Raw genomic sequence first — 16,276 nt, 5'->3', positions numbered from 1 at the left:
CTGAAGCGGGAATCCTTTGGACTTCGACTGAAACCGGTCCGGAATTAAGGCGTCTCGAATTCGTCAGATGAGGACGATGGGGGCGGTATACTGTCTCCGAGCTGCGGTTTTTCCGACGAATGCGCAGGAATAACTATTGGATGAGTTGGCATCTACGTTGGATTGCATGAAAAGTGACAAAATGATAAGATATGATTAGACGTCTTTCACCATTGCAGTTTCGGATGTCCGTCGTCAAAAAACGAATAATTCTGTCGGAGTACAAGTCATCAATAGTAATGAATGCAGAGTAATATGACCTCGAAAATATTGGCTCACTTCCCGTCTTTTATGAGAATCATCTGCCGTTAATTGTCACTCAAATTAAATAATTAGTTCAAAGACAAGATGTCTCGACGAATATATATATATATATATATATATATATATATATATATATTTTTTTTTTTTTTTTTTTTTTTTTTTGTCTGGCAGTGCTGAAGCTTAGTTATGATGCTTACAGTGATCATGGTGATATCCTGGTCTCTGGTCACAAAACTCTGTATTAGCAGTAGCTGAATTGATATAAATATCATCATAAGTATCATTGTTATTATTTCTAGTAGTAGTAGTAGTAGTAGTAGTAGTAGTAGTAGTAGTAGTAGTAGTAGTAGTAGTAGTAGTAGTAGTAGTAGTAGTAGTAGTAGTAGTAGTAGTACTATCATATACTATCATTATCATTATCAATAATAGTAGTAGTAGCAGCAGCATAATAGTAGTAGTAGTGGTAGTAGTTGTAGTAGTAGTGTTGGTAGTTGTAATAGTTGTAACGATAACATTGATGGTGGACATTGCTGCTGTTGTCGTTATCGTTGACATGTATTCTGTAAAGAAGCAGTAGTAGTATGTTCGTTACTAATTCCTTCTTTCTACAACATTGAGTAAAGAATATAGAAAGAATTTACTCACATTAACTTCTTTTGTATCCATTAGAATCGCCTCCTTTCCGTCCTTACTCTTCCGCGTAGTATCGTGGAAACGGGCCTCAATGTTGCTATTCCACATTCCGTACCCAAAATAAATAATAAGACCTGCACGAAGGAAACACACCGCCATTTAGAGACGAGACTATAAGGTAATACTACGAAGGAGGAAGAAGTTATAATATATAATTATTATAATCTTGGAAAGAGTAAAATGCTTATATTGTTGGGCAGAACAAAAAGAAGATGGACATTGATTTGTTTTGTTTGGGTGAATAAGGAAACGCAGTCGCTCATTATTCCAATCAAACTATTTTAAATGTCCTTGAAAACAACGTTTTTCTAATGTCATTATCTTCATTTATTCGATTTTTTAAAAATGCTCTTGTGGGGCAGAACAAAAAGAAGATGGACATTGATTTGTTTTTGGTTTTTTTTTTTGTGTGTGTGAATAAGGAAACGCAGTTGCTCATTATTCCAATCAAAATATTTCAAATGTCAATGAAACGACGTTTTCTGTTGTCATTATCTCCATCTACTAGATTGTTTCAATAAAACCTGCACAAGTCCGCATAAACAAAAACAAGAAGAACAAAGCTTCCTGTCTGCTGCAAGGCTTGTAACGAATATGAATAAGACGAATGCAATTATATCCATATCCGGGGAAAAGTGGACAGACTTGTAATCAATGATCAAATTCTTGTCCCCTCGATGGGGGCTTCGTAATATCAACTGCGAAGTAAATGTATATAATCATAATAACATGTAGACTACAAACACTGGTCAAAACAAGTTGAGAAGTGACAGTTTCGTTTACCCCATGGGATTTAATGTCTACCTGGAGCGTGATGGTGATGTGCTCAACTGACATTAGTCTTTCTAATTTATGCTGTCATTGGATTTTGAATATACTGACATTGCCCTATTGAGTGACTATAGCTTGATTGGTTACAGATGACCGATGATCCTTTCTTTTTATCTTATAGTCGTTAAAATATGTGTCGGCAAGTTGTTTCGTTTCGTTTTATTTTATTTCATTTCCAACACCATGATTGCAACATTTGAATGCACATAATAAATGATACAACAATGCGATGAAAAACAAATTATGAAAAGTGACACAATTTAGTAAATTTCAAAACAAGTTAAGAAAAAAAAATGGTTGGAAATGGAGTTGGAGGGGGCGGGCTTCTATTAGAAGTATTATGTTTGATATTATATTCTCAAGTGATTGTTGGGAGAGGCGGGCTGGAGTGAGATAACCAATGCATTGAGGTCGAGAGTTTAACACATAACTAGGGTGCAGGACCTCAAAATATTCAGTCACAGCCAATCATCCTTAACACGGAAGTAGCTCATGGATTTCCTTTATTCCATTTTTGTATGTACACCATACACTTCTTGACAAAACAGAAGAAGTCTTGCGGACACCACGGTTCATCTAAAGACTTGTGCGAAATGAGACACCGATTTTCGACAACTGCTGATGTATGTGCACGCGCGTGATGCTAGAACAGTACACTAGCATCCATGAATGTTTAAAGAATTATTGGTATTTAAAGGAATATGTGCTATCTTTTCTCCTATACGCGTGGTCATGGTGGTATATAACTGTAGAGGGCGTGTTAGCCCCAAAGTCTAACCTGCAATGAGCCAGATTCCGAATCGAATCCACGTAAGGTATGACAGCTTCAGCATGAGGTACACGTTGACGAAGATGGCGAGCATGGGCAGGAAGGGCACGGCCGGAGCCATGAACTTGAGCTTCTCCGGGTTCTGGGGCAGCCGAATGATGTTGACGATGCAGCCGACGACGAGCACGGAGAGGATGATGATGAAGATGATGGCCCACCAGGCGTGCAGGAATCGCCTGACGTGGATGAACATGGTGCAGAGAAGGATGAGGACGCAGAAAAGGAAGAGGGTCGTCACTGTCACGCTACGGCCTGTGGCCGGTGTCGGCATGCTGGTGGCCTCGGGCAGGCCAAGCCGGATGCGCAGTAGCTCGGAGTAGGCGAACGCTGTGTGCTTGGCTCGAGAGAGGTAGAAATTCCATCTATTGTAACTGCGAAACACGTCTTCCTCCTCGCCCACGGCGCCGTACTTGGGAACCGAGCTGTGGATCGGCGTACCCTGTGAGTCCACTTTAGGGAGGAGATGCTCAGGGCCGGCTTCTTGCAGCGTTGAACGGCCGGCCGGGATCGCCGCTGCGCGATCGTCCAGATCCAGAGTGGACTCTTTGACGTCCACTGGAGCCGTCATCTCCTCGTCGTCCTCGTTGTCGAGCGTGTCGTAGGCGAGGCCGGTGTTTATGGAGACCTGGAGCTCGACGTGCGGCTGGTAGCGGAGGATGAGCACGCACATGGACACCAGGGTGTAGGCGAGTAGCGTGCCGATGGACATCATCTCGATGAGGTCTCCGAGGCTGAGCAGCAAGGCCATGATGGCCGCCAGGAAGCCGGCGATGATGGTGGCAATAGCTGGCGTGTTAGTCACCACGTTTACGTGTCCCAGAAACCTGGAAAAAAGCAAGAAAAGGACGCTTGATTGCTTTCCATAACAAATAAAAAGAAGTATTACAGGATACTCGAAGATACTTAAGGTCGGTGAGGTTCATGATCAGACCAGACGTTTTGTTTGTTTGTTTGTTTGTTTGTTTCTTGGGCTTGACTATAATCTTCATTTTCGGAAAAAGGATAAAGCACTATATCTCTGATATTCAAGAGTTTTATTACTGTAAAAAAGCTGATATAATGATTTTAGACTATTCACATCTCAGTCTGTTTAGGTGTTGGATCCCGAAAAAATGTCGTCAACGATGCACACACTCTCTCTCTCTCCTTCTCTCTCTTTGACCAACCTGAAGAGAAGTCCATCTGTTGCCATGGCGTAGATGACCCTTGGCATTGGAAACAGAGACCCGAGCAAGCTGACGGTCAAACCGGCAATGGAGCCGATGGCGACCACGTACTTGCCCGGCTCGGCGTTGTTCTGGACGAACATGTCCATGAGTGGCGATTCGGAGCTGATGTCATAGAACGGCACGCCGAGGGTCAGTACGAAGCTGACACTGACGTAACCTAACCCGGAAGAGAAAGGATAATCGTCATTAAGCCTGTTTTATTTAATTCCCCCTATTGTTTATTCATATAATATACTTCACGACATTGTATTCACATGTAGGCATATTTGCATACATTGATATCTTTATATAACATTTTTATGAGTGTCCTATCTAGTTTATTTTTATTCAGGCTGCTAATTAAAGGAGTGAGTGTTACATTATTGTGTATTCTGTATATTGTTGTCCAAATGTGATGGTCATTGTTACCAATCCCACATAGAAACTGCACCTACCTGTAGAGCGGATGAAAATATTTTACACGTTGCTACCAAATTCACCCTTGTAAGAATTCAAATGGTTATATCATGTCATTTCCTTTTATTTTAAAAGCTTTCTCAAAAGTGAGTTAGAGCATAAGTAACCACTATCACTATACAGTAATATTTTGCGGGGAAACTCATAAAAAAAAACCCCAAAACAACAGGACATGCATTTCCAAATATTACGAGCAATTCTGGAGTGTTCTGTCACATTTTTGTATTCATGTATAACATGTATAAGCTGCAGTCCATTCTCGGACTTCGGGATGTCCCACTATCCATCAAAATTTTTATTCATTAACTACTTGCAAACGTCCATGCAGGGATATATTGCACTTGGTGAAATGATTACAACTAACCACCTTGGCATGTCCCTCTCACCCTCCCCCCCCCCCCCCCAAAAAAAAAAAAAATAATAATAATAATAGAAAAGGGAAAAGGAATAATCAGATAATCAGGGTATTACTTTATGCCCAACCCAACCTTAACTAAGGAAAATTATTCGTTTGAGGAAATGTTGCAACTCCGATAATTAACTGAATTTATCATGCAAATACTACCATTGAGACATTACATGCACGTATCAAAACGGTTAGTGCGGACAGATATTTAGGAACTTGTTCTCTTTAACCTTGAGCTTGAGGTGGCAGAGTTATAAAACAACTAATAACAGGTGTGTTTCTTTACCCTGAAACTTGTCGGAAATATTTCAGGAATGAATTTCCATGCTTTGTGGGTTTTTTTTTTTTTTTTCATCAGTTTTTGTATGAAATATACTGCGCAATATCATGTTTTATTCTGTATGAGGCAGAAGTTTGTTGCTCTTCGTCTGTTGTGCTGGCGAAGGTCAAAGGCATTGCATGGAAGGCATTATGAGCGCATGAGTGCTTATGAAATCGTTATTCATTGCTCAGTAGCGTGATGCGTTCCCATGACAACCGGACGGGTATCATCACTCACCCACGAGACAGATGAGTAGAGAGAGCATAATAGCGAGAGGGATGGAGCGGCTGGGATTCCTAGACTCTTCACCAGTCGTTGCGATGATGTCGAAGCCGATGAATGCATAGAAACACGTGGCTGCTCCAGTCATAACCTACGATAAACACATTTTAGGCTAGATTCACAAGTGTCTGGAAAGCACAGACTAAACATACAATGTCAATGTCACAATGTAGATCAAGGCAGAAGAGCATTGTTTGTACTCTCCAGACTAAACTCAAGGTTCTTTCGTCAACTCCCGTCATAACCTACGATAAACGTAGTGGGGTAGATTCACAAGTGTCTGGAAATCACAGACTAAACATACAAGGCCAATGTCACACTGTGGATTACAGCAGAACAGCATAGTTTCTACTGTGCGGACTGAACCCATCGTACTTTGCTGACTTCACTCCGACATCAGACCATTCTATGAGAACCATCCAACTACAACGACTTCGCGATTCATGGATAGTATTAGGGTTGAGTGGATCATGTTTTGCCTCACACGTAGATAGCCTTCTCGTCTTCCTGAGATCTGCGTTACCTGATACAACTGCTGGTTCCTTTTGTTTTTCTTTAAACAACAACAAAACCCAGGGTTCAGATCTTTTTTCAAACTTGTTTTATTTTCTTGTCCACCCCCCCCCCCCACTCCCTCACAACTAACACGGTACTTATGGGGGAAGGTAATCGTTGTTGCTTCAGCAATGTCAAGGAAAGCACAGTTTAAGTCTAAAAGAGAAAACAAGAACCAATACACATGTACAAACTTCAAAAACTAGCTTATACAATGCGGCATACGTTGTACTTGGACCTGATTGAGCAGTGACCCCCCCCCCCCCCCCCGCAGCCACCCAAAAACTTTATACATTATGGAACTGCCGCTCGTGTTAAGCAATTTCATAGAGTGTGAAATGAGTGTAGTTAACAATAAAAAAGTGCCTTGTACTCTTCTTCACAATAACAAATAACATGTAAAGCAGTACCGCCGAAACGTGCAATGATTGTGTAACTTCACGTTTTGCGCACTGCTGAAAACTGAAACACAGACGCAGGAAACACACACAAGCACGCACGCATACACTTACCAAATGCAGCAAAAGGGAATTCAATATCACTTTGCAATGACAACAGGATGAGATTTGAGATTGCTTGCTTGTGACATTTACTCACTCCGGAGAAGCCGAAAGGCAAGAATCCTCGATCAGTCCAATTATTCCCATCGATGAAAAAGAACCCCGCCACAATGATGAACACCCACACTGCCACGTTCAGAGCGTTGAGGGCGTTGTTGAACACTACAGATTTCTTGACGCCGGCAGCCACGATCAACGTCATGATCACGGCAATGACCAGGGCGACGAGGTCGGGGTATGTTTTCTCTGTATAGGAGAAACGAAATAAATAATTACATCAAAGCATTTCATCGGTATCAGACTAATACTGTTAGGATCTCATGGTCCCTCATTGATTTTTTTTTTTCCAAGGGGCTAGAATATTCACATCGAAAAAAAAAATTCTATATAAATAAAGCATAAAGATAAAGTTGAAATTATATGAACAGTACTGCCCTACTTTGGCAAAAGCAAGCAAGTGACATTTTATAAATATTTACTTTTTTTTTATTGATTTGGCATATTTGAGGCATGTTCTTCTTAACTGAAAAATACAAAAGTTACAATTTTGGCCCATTTCTGAGATATTCGGGTGGCAAAAGGAAGCAAGTACACAAAATTGCATTGAAAAATTGGCAAAAGGAAGCAAATAACAACCTCATGATATGATTGTCACCTGCTTCCCTTTGCCAAATCATCTATATTTACACACAATCTAAAATACTTTGTCAAAAGGGAGCAAGTAGCATCCTTTGATATAATTGTCACTTGCTTCCTTTTGCCAATTTTTTATGTTTGCTACAAATCTATGATACCTTGGCAAAAGGAAGCAAGTTACATAATAATTAGTTTCTATGGGAATATAAAAATTCTCCGAATTGTCATAAATGCATCACCATATGACTTGCGCGAATACCGACATTATTTCTCATCACAAATTTCTATGTAGAAGGGCCTACCCAAAAACATATTTTCTTCATTTGTAGCATGTGTACTCGATGTCACTTGCTTTCTTTTGCCAAAATAGGGCAGAATAGTAAATGCTAAACTGGTATTATTTAGATTAGAGAAAACTTTTCATCCAGCAATACATTATGGTGGAGGATTTTATCAATGCTCGACCAAGTAATAAGCATCATTTGTTCAACGAAATGGTGGCGTGATTTCAATTCGGCGGCGGCCATGTTTTTTGCAATATTCTCAGGCCAAACCAGTTCCACGAAAATTAACTGAACCGCGGACACAAACAATAATAATGCATCAATAGCACACCAATCTAGCACAAACGAGTGGGTGTGATTACCGGGAATTTGTATATTAACGCCCGGTGGACATTTTTTATAGGCAAAACGAAAGAGTGGTCATATGATATTTCTCAGCCAATCGTTGAATAAGGGTCCATATCCCGATTTTATAGTTGTTATATATTTTAGCAGTACTTGCTATGTAAGGTGCATTCTTTGTCTGGGTTCTGGACCAATGTCATTTCTCTTTCATTTCATGCTTATGATTGAATTTTTGATCTACTATGTGTTATGTTTTGTTGAAAGAAAAAATGAAAATGAAAACGAGAATGAGAATGAAATAAATAAATGAAATGGAAATGAAAAATGAAATCTAGTTCAATACACTAGGAATAAAATTTGTTTTTTTAATTGAATTAAGGGATCTTTACCAAAGAAATTACGAAAATTTCGAATCTTGCATTCGAAAGCAAATTGTCCTTAATGAGACATCATTTAAGTAAACTTGATCAAAATATTTATCCATTCTATTCTCCATTTTCAAATCTGATAAAGTCAGCAATTACTCTTGCTGGTGCTTTGCATGAAGACATTTCGCGTTCATCACAATTTCGTTTTGCCTATGCAGAGGCACCTGCACTTTTTTTTTTTTTTTTACAGATACTTGACATTCTTGTGTAAACTTACTATGAATTCCAAATTCGCCGACATTGTCGCGCATGAAGGTGCTGATCTTGTTTCTGAACAGCGAGTCAAAACAGCTGCTCAGCGCGCTCGCACCTGCCGCTGTGCCAATCAAGTACTCCAGGATCAGATTCCAACCAATGATGAACGCCGTGAACTCGCCGACTGTGACGTAGCTGTACATGTAGGCGGAGCCCGTCGTCTTGGGAACGCGAACCCCAAATTCTCCATAGCACACTCCTGCACGAAGATACATGAAACGAATGGCATTGCAGTGACGTTCTATGACAATGATCAGATCTTTCGTTTTCCTCCCCCTTCGTACATACAACGGTAACACACGCAGACAACACACAGACACTCACTAAACTGTACAAATATCTATCGTGTAGTATGTGTTATATCTCTCTTTTTATTCATTATTCAGTAGAAGAAACGGCAAAGCATACAGCATTGTTAGGTACTTGTGAAGTCAGCCTTAATTCTAGCAAGGAAACCACTGTCCATCTATAGCCGCGGTCACACTGACAGAAGATCAGGAAGTTTAAAATCGCTGTATCCCGATAAGATCTTACAGTTTTGCCAGTGTGACCGCGGCTTATATTTCCTTAAAAAGAATCAGACATTATACATTTGCTCGTAAAGAATGTATTTTCACTTACATGTACATTTTAAGCTCAATCATTTCAGCGTTATCTCGAAAATACATGAATGAATAAAAAAAAAAAATGGGTTGAATTGCGGATAGCACCTCTTCTTTCGAAGATTAAATCCCTTGACACAACTCTATTTATTATCGATGGGACACTCAACATCTAGCAATGTCTAGTCTGGGCCGACAGAGGGCTTTCGCGCTTGTCGAGAGAGATTATGTTGCCCTTGCAAAGCCCATCTTGAGTCTGTTATCAACGACGTGGAATTCAAGTGCCAATCTTCAGCATAATACCTCCGGGCGCCTGCCATGCAGGCCAACACTTTCATCGAAGTCTCATTAAATCTACTTTTCAACGTGTATGTTTGTCAGCTCACAGGAGATTACTCAATGTTATGCACCATTCTTACTTGCAATATCGCGATCAAGAGAGTGAAAAGCGGACACATACGTACATACACACACACAAACACACAAGAATAGTGTATGATGATAATGATACAAGCAACAGAGAGAAAGAGAGAGATGAAGACAGAACAAAACTAAAAGGAATTCATGCTAGATCTTTAGGTGTCATTTCTTTTAGGTTCCCCTTGAGTTGCTTTCATAGTCCATTGTGATTATCATGATGGTTACCGAAAAGCAGGTCTCTATATCAGACTGATCAGAAGTGTTATAAGTATGATTACAAAATATAGAACGTGGACTGCAGGATTTCAAAACTTTTGACTCAAAGTCTTTGAATTTTGATTAGACATTAAAATAACACCAGTTGATCTCTTACTATTCTTACTCATGTGTGCTATGAAAAGTGCGGTTCATTTAGGATCTATCAATTCAGACATTCACATCCTCTTTACGCGCCAAAAAACAACAACAACAACAAACAAATAAACAAACAAACAAAACGTGGCAAACTAATCCTACAAAGATACATGTGACGTTTAATAAGGCGATTCACTAAATTTGAGCTTGTCAGTCAATTGTGTGGCATTACAACCAATTTCTTCCACTTCCACGGGTAATAGGTCAAGGTATGGAGGTATCTTCGCATCTACTGCTGATGACAGGCTAACAATGATGTAACACCTTAAAGGGATGGTGTAGTTTTCAATTGAGGTGGGGCTTCAGGTTTCCAACTTTTTTTTTGTGAGATAATGAGAAACCTCTTGTGAAATAGGAAAGAGCATACAATGCATAAGAGGATTTCAAAGTTTATTTGACGAAAATTGGTTTTGAAATTGGCTGAGATATCCAAAAGGTCTCAAAGAGGTTTCAAAACCGATTCTCATCAAAGAAGGTGTGAATTCCTCGTAGAATAATAAGCTCTTTGATATTTCATAAGTGGTTTCTAATTATTTCGCAAAAAAGTTAAAGTCTGAATCCCATCTCAACCAAAACTGTACCATCACTTTAAGCCCCACTGCGTTGCTTAACCGTCCTAAGATGCTACCATGTTGCCAATGAGGGGTAATGGAAGGTAGGACAAGACTTAAGTTTATTATCGTAAGGATGGTCAGTGGTGATGATATCAAAGCTGAAATGGTAATGAGGGAGGTTATTTTCAAATTGAGATATTTCATAACGGGTCTATGATCGGCATTGAAATGAAGAACAGTAAGATTCATTCTGACAAACATGAAAAGATAACAATGGAGTGGAATTACTGTGGTATGATGGATGAGGCACTATAATCAGAAGATTTACGGTTCGAAACCCATCCAAAGCGTACATGCATGAACTATTAAGACATTTTACACAACAAGCTATAGGACGTTTATTGGCAAATTACACGACGTGTGTGAAACTAGGAGTGCGGACATGGGGACGAGCTTGCCATTAAATTGCCTTTGTTATGGCTGAGATGCCATGCAGCAAGTTCGGCGAAACCAGTTATCATTATGACCTTGTTGGCAATGACCAGGTCGATGAAATTTATATAGTCAGACATCTGTCTCTGTCTCTCCTATTCCTGTCTGTCTGTACCCTCCCCCCCCCCTCTCTCTCTCTCTCTATCTCACGCTTGAAAAGGGACGTTTAAGAAAATTGCGGGAGCGTAACTATTGTTATCACGTTTGTTGGGTGTCTTTACATAACAGTCACATTTTCTTCATAACTGCGTATTGATTTGTTTCTTTCATTTTAATTTTCAGTATTTGAATCACCATCATTTAGTACAAGGGAAAGAGGAGTGAATCGTCAATAATGAAAGAAAATATAATAATAGTTGATAATAAATAATGACAACATAATGATACAATAACAATACAATAATGAACAATGAGGATGATGAATCTTTTGAGTGGAGAATCCCATTTTTTTTCGCAGAATACATAGGTGTGTCTGTATATGCCGTTTCTTGTACAGATCATATAAATATGAACATGCCGTTATTCTTTGCTTCTTGAGTATTTTTCATATTATGCTTGTCCAGCTTAAGTTTTGTACATTCTGTTGAAAAACGAATTTTGGGTTAAATTAGATTGCATGGCACAAACATTGCTCTTATAAACCTATGCTTTTTTCCAATTATGATTCTGTTGGGAAATGATTTAACAAAGGCTGTAATTTATTTAACAACGCGCAACATTAAACAAGATGGTCCCTCCGAATTCATTCACGCAGGGTATCTTTGTTTAACTCCGTGTAGTAGCTTACTTGTTTGGTTACTGTACTTGAAATAAAACGTAACTTACGTTTGGACGCATATTATATTTTACCTCCTATAGCTTACAACAGTAAAAGAGGACTATAAGAGCCTTATACACCACAGCCACTGGCTGACTGGCTGAGACTGAGAAACTACTCCATACCTGTACCACCTATTCCTTGTCTGCGCAAAATTGCTTTGCCGTATGATCCTAATGAGCACAATTTCGTCGCCATGGCAACCGAATCAGACATCAGTGAATGAATTTTCCAGCTACTGACAAATGACTTATCCGGGTTCCATTGTCGGCCGGGAGAGAAATGCGAAACTATGGCGGCCACGTGACTGTTGCAAATGCAACTCATAAGAGATGATGATAAAATTCAATACACTTAATGCAAAAATATAGATCAGAGCGTTTGTACACTTTTGTTGGATTCTTTACTTTGACTGCCAATTTCTAGTCGGCTTTGAGGCTCTTTTATTGCATCAAAGATGATTTATCTCAATTTATTGATCATAATTATTTCCTGTATGTTTTGGGGTGGGTTTCCGTTGTGCCTTCAGTACGATGAAACAGTGCACAGGTTTCTACACGGTTTCATTACTATAGGCCTGGCGGTAGAAGATTCAATTTGTCTATACGTGCGAAAAATTCAGATGCTTGCCGCTGATATGACATTTGTACTGACAAAATTGTAAATCTGACAGTGTTTACAGAGTTTTAGCAAAAACACACTTGCGCATAACATTGATTCAAAAATATATTGCTGCTTTCTTGGAAAATCCCGGATGGGTATCGAACACCCATGTAAGAATATTAAGGATTTTATAAAGTTAGTTATCATTTCATACACGTCCGGGGAATTTTAAAGCAGATGGTAGCGGTACTCCATCTTTATTTTTGCAAGTCTTTAAGATGATTTCACTGACAAAATTCAGAAGCTTGTTTGCTGATGGTTTCATCATCTAATCAATACCACAATGCATGGCAATTTTCAGTGACCGCGTGAGCATGCATTCTGATAGAGAAATTAGGTATTTCTTTCCATCATCCAATGCATAATAGCTTCAAGATATCTGCCGGGCATACAGATTAAAGCAACCACAGAAGCTGTGACTATGGTTTCTTAATCAATCGTTCTTACTTATAATGATGATGAAGACGTCAACCACTATAGATTTTAGATTGCATTGGCTCGGTGTTGTAAGAGTGGTTTCTCAAAAAGAAGAAACTTCTTGACAGCAGTTTTCATTATTGTCGAAAAACGTCTTCAACAACTCTTGTGTTCTCAGCAAGAGCCCCAGCCAACTTCCCTCGTTAATTGTTCCACGAATCTGATGTTCCATCACAGAGTGCGCGATTCCCTAGCATATATTTATGAGCCCCTGAAATAACTCAAGACCGTTTTGCAGAGGCCAAGTACTACTTCTATAGGAAAAAAATCGTCAGTGTCGATTGCAACATTTATAAAGCCAGAGTGATTAACTGAAATGTGATTATGAAATCCCTGACATCATAATCGCCGAGGAATTATGATCAAAGACGGACTTTAAACTTTTTTGTGCAGTTGGTATAAACATCATCAAGCTGATGTATGATATGAAAGGCCAGGGGGTCTTTCAAAATTCAAGAAGGACATGCGGGGGCAGTTTCACTTCTTTGAAGACATAATCCCTGCCAGAAACATACCAATCATAATGATAATGAGAGTATGATACTAGGGGTGGTGATGGCAGCAACGGTGATCTAGGAATAGACATGTTAATGTAATAAGAAAAAAAGTGGATATACAGTATTGGAAACATGAGAAGAATATGTACAATATGGTGGGGGTAAAGCGTTATAGTAATATATAGCAGTAAGAATTATAGTAGTAATACTAGTAGTCATGGTGGTGATGGTAGTAGTAGTACTAGCAATATAGTAGTAGTAGTAGTAGTAGTAGTAGTAGTAGTAGTAGTAGTAGTAGTAGAAGTAGTGGTAGTAGAAATAGTATATTATTATTAGTAGGAGTAGTAGTAGATGCAGAAGTGGCAGTAGTAGTGTGAATAATTGTGGATGAGTGTAGGCCACACACGTGTAAAAAAGCATCATGAATACGTGTCCTTAAAATTATTATCATTATTATTATTATTATTATTATCATTATTATTATTATTATTATTATTATTATTATTATTATTATTATCATTATCATCATTATTATTATTAATATCGTTATTATTATCATCATTATTATTATTATTGCGAAAGTGGGACAGAAGGCGCGTCTGGTAACCGCTCGATGCACACAGCATGCAAGAGCGGTTCTGCGTGAACCTCACGGCTAGAAAAACGTGACGGATCGACGAACTAATGGGAATAACACTTTATAATTGATGCATTTTGATCACGTACGCTGTTGAGGATGATAACTAAACATCAGGAATGTTTTATCTCATGATGTATGGACCGCAAATCGCCCTGTAGAGTTTTGGGTTAAATTGATGTATGCAGGTCCATTTCTTGGCGAGAATAATTTGCTGCCACTTGAATTATCGCTGAATGCGTATAAAAAACAACAACACAACCTTAAAAGACGCTTAATATTCCTTAAGATCGTGTATGGTTAAAGAACATTTAAAAATAATGTTTCCCAACAATGTGGAAGAATCATACAGAAATACACTTAGATTAATAAGATAGAAATGAAAAACGAGGCTCATGTCACTGGAGAAGAGCCTCCCCTTTCGTACCGAGAATAATTGTTGGAATCATTCGGGTTCAAAATAAATTCACTGGAAGTATGTACTTAGTATTCATTCCTTCTAAATCACAAAGAAGTTTCTAATTTTGTCATTCTGCGAAAAGGGCTGAATTACCTATATTTGTACAATACATAGCTTACGAAAGGAATGTAGTTTTCAGGGTTGCAAAAGGGACGCACAAATTTTAATAATCGGGACAATTTTCCTCTCCGATAATTTTTTCGTCACTGGTGCACAAAATGTTTAACACTAATTCACATACAATGTACTACGGGTTCCGAAGAAATAATTTGAGAAATTTCCATTCCCCCACCCCTTATATTTCCCACATCAGGTTTTTAAAGGGATCGTATAGATTTGGTTGAGACATAACTTCAGGTTTCTTTTTTGTGTGTGTGAGATCATGAGAAACCTCTAGAGTTATACAATATGAAAGAGAATGTAATTCCAAGAGAAATTCAATGTTTAGTTGATGAAAATTGGTTTTGAAATGGCTGACATATACCAAAATAAGAGCGATCCTAACAAAAGGTGAGACCCAAAACTTTAATTAAGATCGCTTTGTTTTCCTTTATCTTTTGATGTCTCAGACATTCTACAACCGATTTTAATCAAATGAAACCTCAATTTCTCTTAGAATGGTATGCTTTGTGCTATTTCATAAGTGGTTTTCTTGTATCTCGCAAAAGTTGAAAGCCCAATCCTCATCTCCACCAATACAATACCATTCCTTTAAAGGAACACTGCCATAATGTACCTTACCACATCGTGTCTCTTTAACCTCGCCATAACTCCCCTCTAGACACATACTCTTACCTGACAGAATGGAGGCAATGGCAGCGATGGTGAAGGACAGAATCACGCCTGGACCGGCCATCTCTCGGGCCACCAGACCGGACACCACGTACATCCCCGTGCCCATGCAGCTTCCCACGCCCAGGGACACGAGGTCCAGAGTGGTCAGGCATTTCGGAAGGCGTCCCGGCATGTCCTCCCCGTCAGGCCCCTTCTCGCCGTAAAGGTCCAGTGACTTGGTCCTCACCAGACGGCGGAGGATCGCCGTGACGTTGGTTCGAAACCCCATGTTACCTTCCTTCCCGATCTCCTTCTAATCCTGTGAATGTGATAGAGGGAGATATGATACCATAGTAGATAAATAAGTAGATATATAGATAGATAAATAGATACGAAATAAGTAAGGAGAAGTAACAAGGCCTATACATGTAGCTGTGATTATTAATATTATTATTATTATTATTGTTATTATTATTATTATTATTATTATTATTATTATTATTATTATTATTATTATCATTATTATTATCATTATTATTATTATTATTATTATTATTATTATTATCATTATTATTATTATTATTATTATTATTATTATTATTATTATTATTATTATTATTATTTATTCGGCAATTCAATATACAATACAAGTTGACATAAAATACAAACAGAAAATCGTATTACATGATATGAAAATTGTGGTGGTTCCAGGTGCATGCTGCTATTGATTAGATATCAACTGTATATATAATAAACATTGAGAAGGAAAATTGTCTGCTTTTTTATCTTATTTATTTTTTTTTTTCTGCAGACCGTATACGTATTGAATGATTTAACATTTAAAAGTCAAGGTGGTAAGATATTGATATTTGGAAGGACCTCCACCTTTAGATGTCATTAGAACTGTATCAACACGATGAGCAATGGGTCAGAGTGTATGAGGGCTGCAAGTGATAGTCTGATTGTAGTAGTAGTAATAGTAGTAGTATATAGTAGTAGTAGCAGTAGTAGTAGTAGTAGTAGTAGTAGTAGTAGTAGTAGTAGTAGTGGTAGTA

General features: G+C 38.6%; 1 protein-coding gene across 1 annotated transcript; it reads right to left on the bottom strand.

The window, feature by feature from the left end:
* Positions 1-44: 44 nt before the first annotated feature.
* On the bottom strand, positions 45-15,510 carry LOC140238830 (solute carrier family 7 member 14-like). Its single transcript, XM_072318728.1, has 8 exons — positions 15,243-15,510; positions 8,377-8,613; positions 6,504-6,712; positions 5,307-5,442; positions 3,823-4,042; positions 2,606-3,480; positions 949-1,070; positions 45-152 (listed from the first exon to the last, which is right to left on the bottom strand). Exons 1-8 carry the CDS (start codon positions 15,508-15,510, stop codon positions 45-47), a joined length of 2,175 nt encoding a protein of 724 aa, XP_072174829.1.
* Positions 15,511-16,276: the final 766 nt, after the last annotated feature.

Source organism: Diadema setosum, chromosome 15 (assembly GCF_964275005.1).
Source record: "Diadema setosum chromosome 15, eeDiaSeto1, whole genome shotgun sequence".
Taxonomy (NCBI): domain Eukaryota; kingdom Metazoa; phylum Echinodermata; class Echinoidea; order Diadematoida; family Diadematidae; genus Diadema; species Diadema setosum.
This window is presented reverse-complemented; position numbering and strand designations above follow the sequence as displayed.

Coding starts and splice junctions, on each gene's coding strand:
- LOC140238830 (XM_072318728.1), bottom strand. CDS start 15,510: ATGGGGTTTCGAACCAACGTCACGGCGATCCTCCGCCGTCTGGTGAGG. Junction 4,043..5,306: donor TCTACTCATCTGTCTCGTGG/GTGAGTGATGAT, acceptor CTTCCGGGTTAG/GTTACGTCAGTGTCAGCTTC. Junction 1,071..2,605: donor CGGAATCTGGCTCATTGCAG/GTTAGACTTTGG, acceptor TCCTTCGTGCAG/GTCTTATTATTTATTTTGGG.